This window comes from Taudactylus pleione, unplaced genomic scaffold (assembly GCF_031769625.1).
Source record: "Taudactylus pleione unplaced genomic scaffold, aTauple2 ptg001039l, whole genome shotgun sequence".
In the NCBI taxonomy this organism is placed as follows: domain Eukaryota; kingdom Metazoa; phylum Chordata; class Amphibia; order Anura; family Myobatrachidae; genus Taudactylus; species Taudactylus pleione.
Window position 1 is genome coordinate 1,017,149 of NW_028285440.1, and position 7,397 is coordinate 1,024,545.

General features: G+C 40.3%; 1 protein-coding gene across 6 annotated transcripts in view; it reads left to right on the plus strand.

Annotated features, from left to right (window-relative positions):
• Positions 1-4,797, plus strand: part of LOC148454020 (uncharacterized) — a 954,022-nt gene extending 949,225 nt beyond the window's left edge. For all 6 annotated transcript variants that reach the window (XM_088461342.1, XM_088461343.1, XM_088461341.1 and 3 more), the window contains one exon: positions 4,540-4,797. In XM_088461342.1, the coding sequence (XP_088317468.1) occupies positions 4,540-4,715 (176 nt within the window). In that variant the 3' untranslated portion in view covers positions 4,716-4,797. The remainder of the gene's footprint in view (positions 1-4,539) is intronic.
• Positions 4,798-7,397: the final 2,600 nt, after the last annotated feature.

Genomic DNA, 7,397 nt, shown 5'->3' on the forward strand with positions numbered 1-7,397 from the left:
ACAGAGCTCACTACTCCCTGATAGTGTCATACATACAATAACACAGAGCTCACTACTCCCTAATAGTGTCATACATACAATAACACAGAGCTCACTACTCCCTGATAGTGTCACACAGACAGTAACACAGAGCTCAATACTCCCTGATAGTCATACAGTAACAGAGCTCACTACTCCCAGATAGTGTCATACAGTCATTAACACATAGCTCACTATTCCCTGATAGTGTCATACATACAATTTCAGAGCTCACTACTACCTGATAGTGTCACACAGACAGTAACACAGAGCTCACATTTCCCTGATAGTGTCATACAAACAGTAACACAGAGCTCACTACTCCCTGATAGTGTCACACAAACAGTAACACAGAGCTCACTAGTCCCTGATAGTGTCATACATACAGTAACACAGAGCTCACTACTCCCTGATAGTGTCATACAAACAGTAACAGCTCACTACTCCCTGATAGTGTCACACAGACAGTAACACAAAGCTCACTACTCCCTGATAGTGTCACACAGACAGTAACACAAAGCTCACTACTCCCTGATAGTGTCACACAGACAGTAGCACAGAGCTCACTACTCCCTGATAGTGTCATCTACACAGTAACACTGAGGTCACTACTCCCTGATAGTGTCACACATACAGTAGCACATAGCTCACTACTCCCTGATAGTGTCTCACAAACAAAAACACAGAGCTCACTACTCCCTGATAGTCATATAGTAACAGAGCTCACTATTCCCAGATAGTGTCATCTACACAGTAACACAGAGGTCACTACTCTCTGATGGTGTCACAAAGACCGTAAGACAGAGCTCACTACTTCCTGATAGTGTCACACAGACAGTAACAGCTCACTACTCCCTGATAGTGTCACACAGACAGTAGCACAGAGCTCACTACTCCCTGATAGTGTCATCTACACAGTAACACAGAGGTCACTACACCCTGATAGTCATATAGTAACAGAGCTCACTATTCCCAGATAGTGTCACACAGTAACAGAGCTCACTACTCCCTGATAGTGTCATACAGACAGTAACACAGAGCTCACTACACCCTGATAGTCATATAGTAACAGAGCTCACTATTCCCAGATAGTGTCACACAGTAACAGAGCTCACTACTCCCAGATAGTGTCATACATCAATACCTGAGCTCACTACTCCCTGATAGTGTCATCTACACAGTAACACAGAGGTCACTACTCCCTGATAGTGTCACACAAACAAAAACACAGAGCTCACTACTCCCTGTCATACATACAATACCTGAGCTCACTACTCCCTGATAGTGTCACACAGACAGTAACACAAAGCTCACTACTCCCTGATAGTGTCACACAGACAGTAGCACAGAGCTCACTACTCCCTGATAGTGTCATCTACACAGTAACACTGAGGTCACTACTCCCTGATAGTGTCACAAAGACCGTAACACACAGCTCACTACTCCCTGATAGTGTCACACATACAGTAACACACAGCTCACTACTCCCTGATAGTGTCACACAAACAAAAACACAGAGCTCACTACTCCCTGATAGTCATATAGTAACAGAGCTCACTATTCCCAGATAGTGTCATCTACACAGTAACACAGAGGTCACTACTCTCTGATGGTGTCACAAAGACCGTAAGACAGAGCTCACTACTTCCTGATAGTGTCACACAGACAGTAACAGCTCACTACTCCCTGATAGTGTCACACAGACAGTAGCACAGAGCTCACTACTCCCTGATAGTGTCATCTACACAGTAGCACAGAGCTCACTACTCCCTGATAGTCATATAGTAACAGAGCTCACTATTCCCAGATAGTGTCACACAGTAACAGAGCTCACTACTCCCTGATAGTGTCATACATCAATACCTGAGCTCACTACTCCCTGATAGTGTCATCTACACAGTAGCACAGAGCTCACTACTCCCTGATAGTCATATAGTAACAGAGCTCACTATTCCCAGATAGTGTCACACAGTAACAGAGCTCACTACTCCCAGATAGTGTCATACATCAATACCTGAGCTCACTACTCCCTGATAGTGTCATCTACACAGTAGCACAGAGCTCACTACTCCCTGATAGTCATATAGTAACAGAGCTCACTATTCCCAGATAGTGTCACACAGTAACAGAGCTCACTACTCCCAGATAGTGTCACACAAACAAAAACACAGAGCTCACTACTCCCAGATAGTGTCACACAAACAAAAACACAGAGGGCTTTATTCAGAGTCGCTCGTAAGCGGCCGCTCGTTCGCTCCGAGCGATGTTCGCACAACTGCGTATGTGTTGTAATACGCATGCGCGAACCAGTCATTGCGGTCGGAAACTGTGTGCTCGCAAAATAGCGAATGCCTGCTAATTTGAGTGGCAGAATGAGGCGTTTGTGGGTGGTAACAGGGGAAGGTGCTTGAAAACGGGGAGTGGAGATCGGAACGCAGGCGTGCCAAAAGGTCAAAACGGGCATTTTAAGGTTGTGCATAGTTAACAAAGCAGCGTCATCGACCACGTCACTTGGTTGTTTCTTAGCCTAAACTGGTCGCATGATTGCGGTAGGAAAATCCAACCACAAGCACTGCGAGCAGTTCAGATTCCTTTCGATGTACTCGATTAATCAAATAAATAGCGGAGATGCCGTAGGATGCGAGCGGCCATGGGGTGTCTTTACAAAATAGCGAGCGCATATTTCGTTTGCTCGCTCAGACATAGAGGCGTCAACAGACCGCAAAGAGCGAGCGCTCAATTGAAATAGCCGGCCCCTTTTTCTAAACGAGCGAGCGCAAATAGCGTCTGGCTCTGAATCAGGCCCAGAGCTCACTACACCCTGATAGTGTCATACATACAATAACACAGAGCTCACTACTCCCTGATAGTGTCATACAAACAGTAACACAGAGCTCACTACTCCCTGATAGTCATACAGTAACAAAGCTCACTATTCCCAGATAGTGTCACACATACAATAACACAGAGCTCATTACTCCCTGATAGTGTCACACAGACAGTAACACAGAGCTCATTACTCCCTGATAGTGTCACACAGACAGTAACACGGAGCTCACTACTCCCTGATAGTGTCACACAGACAGTAACACGGAGCTTACTACTCCCTGATAGTGTCACACAGACAGTAACACAGAGCTCACTACTCCCTGATAGTGTCATACAGACAGTAACACAGAGCTCACTACTCCCTGATAGTGTCATACATACAATAACACAGAGCTCACTACTCCCTGATAGTGTCATACAGACAGTAACACAGAGCTCACTACTCCCTGATAGTGCCATACATACAGTAACACAGAGCTCACTACTCCCTGATAGTGTCACACAGACAGTAACACAGAGCTCATTACTCCCTGATAGTGTCACACAGACAGTAACACAGAGCTCATTACTCCCTGATAGTGTCACACAGACAGTAACACGGAGCTTACTACTCCCTGATAGTGTCACACAGACAGTAACACGGAGCTTACTACTCCCTGATAGTGTCACACAGACAGTAACACAGAGCTCACTACTCCCTGATAGTGACTAATGCAACATGCAAAACTCCCCAGCAACCCCAGTTAACCTTAACACTGCCAGCTATTCCAGGACAAATAGTGATGAAAAACATTGGTGTTTCATTTCCATTCCGCTTATGGCTCTTGCTAATATATGTGTGAATATTTTTTTTTCAAATGTAATATTAGAGTATTTTTATATTGTCGCCTTTAATAGCGATATTGTCTGATAACCATTTAATTTATTTCCATTACTTTATTAAAGAATAACAAATGATGCTTTATGATTAATGTTATAGAAAGAGAGGAGATAGAGCTATATGGTCACAACGTCTTCCTGTGATAAACATTATTACATCTGATAGATATTTTTTTTTTTTTTAAAGAATATTTAACAAAAGTTAAGTTTTAATGATTAAGAATGAGGTTTTCTTTTTGGGTTTTGTGCTCTTGCAAAAAAAAACCCTTGTTGAATCAGATATTTAACCCTGGGGAGCACACACATATACATATATAAAACAAAACAAACACACACATATACATATATAAATTGTTGGTTTTTGTATGCTCCATACTTATTTATAAATCTCCAGTGCAGGGTCACAATCCATGTTTTCCTGCTCAAATAAGTATACAGCCCCCAGTCTAGTAACTTTTTTTTTTTTTGCAAAAGTTTTAAAAGGGGCCCCTCAGTATGTGACATACTACATGCTCTCTGGCCATACACTGTTGAAGTTTAAATGAGCATAAATAAGTTTATAAAAATACATACCGATATGGCTTCTGCTTTATATCTATTATTATGGTAACTGTAAGGTTTTGTCCATTATGTGTCCATCAGTGAAGCTAATGTTCCTGTTTGTGGTCAGTAGGAGATCGCCCAAAACTGTAGTGTTACCATCTCTTGCATTAGCCATTTGTGTCCTTTTTTTTTTGACAGACCTCCACTTTGGCAGTGCTCCCCTTGTCTTCCAGTCTCGTTCATTGCTGATTTATTTCCTCTATTTCCCAGGTCTGCGCTTCCTGAAACAGGCGCCGATTGTGCAGTTAAGTTTGGACGGTTCAGGGGTCACTCTGCAGGGAGTTTCTGACTTAATGAGCAACTGTACATCCCTCACCAGTGTGAGACGCAATCATTTACGCATTATTCCAAGTGACCAGGTCTCAGAAGAGGAGGATGCCAGCTGAGTGAAACCATCTCTCTGATATTATCACACCCCCAAGTACCTTGCAGCAATTGCACGAATAATAAAATCCTTATTACAGTGTGGTTGCGTATAGTCATTGTTTTTCACGTACATTTCATTTATTCAGACCACATGTCTTTATCTTTCAGCACCATTTTATTCATGCAGCATAACCTATACATACTAGAGTTACATTATACAATCCCGTCACATTCAGCTTATCTGACTGACATTATTTTATCTAGTACACTTGTCAGTGCATCAAACTGTTGGATGTGCTGTTGTCATTTAGGCTCACAGTACAATCCTAGACACTTGGAAACACTAGGAAAGTCTTTAGTATGCCCAGGAGACTTCATACTACTATGCAGACGGGAAGTAAAGCTGGGTACACACCTAAAGATTTTCTGTCCAACTAGGTGATTGGTTGGAATGAAAATCTGGTAACGTATGGGAGTGGGGTTTTGTTGATACTGCACAGGAAACATTTTTTTAATACATTTGTAGAATATTAAACCAACCTTATTTGTCTCTAATCTAATGGTTTGAAAATGACTCTAATTTCTCAATGGTTGGCGGTGCACCACTGCAGAGTACAGTATACTTCATACAGTGGGTGTTGAAACATTCAAGAATGGTTCAACTACAAAAAAGAATTCCTTTTTGGTGCACTCTTTTCTGACAATACCGTCTAAAACTCAGCTTTTAATACAATCAAAAAATATAAAATGGACTAAACAACAAAAACAGTTTCCTTATTTTCAAGCTGGATCCTGCAAGCGATTTGTAAACAGATATATATCGCTGCAAGGGTCTACTCCGATTCTAGAGAGAGTATTTAATACATCAATAGTATAATTCTGGCTCAAGGTAGTGTAGGAACACGTGGTATTTCTGGCAACAAAATATTTTTTTTAATAAAGAAGCCACATAGCTTTCAATATAAACACATAGTTGCTTTTAGTTAAGTATCAGGTATTCCAAAAGACAAAGAGTGAAATAACTATTGTTATCAATTTAGACCATATACCAGATTTGTTTTTATTTCCTGCATCCGTTCAATACCTTAATTTTTGTAATCTGTGTACATGGTAAATTGTCTGTTGCAAATGTCACACCGTTGTAATAAATCTCTATTAACTGCTGATTAATTCCCAAAAGCATTTGATGAGGTTTATGCAGATTCATATATTGTAAACTCAAGTCCTGTCACCTATGACATATAACAATTCTTACCACAATAGTCATCAGCATGTAATTGCCTCTACTGTGGTGCAAGATTAATATCAGCTAATTTACAAACAAAAATAGCAAACAATTGATATTGCAAACATGAATAAAGGCAGATAAAGAGGGCAAAGGATTCTGACTTGTTGGAGGAAGACCCCTCACCTCTGTCCCTGTTTCCCTATTGGTATTGAACAGAGCAATGGGAGAGCGAGACCCCCTAAGTTCAGAATAGAAGCAAGGAGAACAGGACGGGCTTCTTCTGGCCACGCGGTCTCCGGTTATCCCCTGTTGTGAGACCACATTGCAGGGTGAACACACTGGAAATCCCTGATGAGAGCGCTGGCAGAAATACCTGTATAGCTGGGGGAGCGCTGTGAGTACAGGTGTGCGGGAGCGTGGTCCCGAGTTGCAGCGTTCAGGTGCTGTCGGGTGCCGGGTCACGTGGGCGCCATACAGCGGCCCGGCAATGCAGCCCTCACATATAGATGACGTACGTTTCACTAAGAAGCTTGTTCACATCAGAGCCTGTGAGTTCTCTGTGACAGGACCTCTTTTATAGCAATTGTGGGTGTGTTTAATTGTAATCATAATCATATAATTGTTATTTTAGATAGATACATTGGGACTCTATATCCCAGGTCTAATTTCATATGATTGGTTACAAAATATTCATTAGTATGGGGCATTATACATAATCCAAAATAAAATGGTGCATTAGTGCAGTATAAAGAATGTTTGTGTGATAATAAACTAATTAGTGGGCTAATTACTATATAGGTGGATGCCAATTAGGGTGTTAGCCACCCTAATTAGTAATAGCTATCAGGTGTCAGTAAACTAAATATAGTGAGTATACTGTGTTAAGAATCTTCTAATCCTCTTATAAGGAATTTAGAGGATATAGAGATTATTATCATTGTTAAATAATCGTGATATATTTATACTTAAGCCGTGCAGTTCTTTTCAAGTCTTAACAATGTTAGAAAATATACATAATAAATTAAAAACCATTGTGCCTTAAACAAAAGTGCTGTGTGCTGCATAAAATATTGAAACCAGGGTGTGAATATATTACCTTCATTCAATATTTATATATATACATTGACAAATAAAATTTTTTATTTTAATTTAAACTAAAAATATTAATTACCATGAATAAATAGGATATCTTAAACAAAGAAAAGTAAAAACATGTACAAAGTATCCTTAACAAATATTATTAGATAATAATAGGAAAATATAGTTACATTATGACATAATTTCCATCATATGTAGTTAGAAAATAGCATAATCAAAACTATGTGTTTATATTGAAAGCTATGTGGCTTCTTTATTAAAAAATATTTTGTTGCCAGAAATACCACGTGTTCCTACACTACCTTGAGCCAGAATAATACTATTGATGAATTAAATACTCTCTAGAATCGGAGTAGACCCTTGCAGCGATATATAT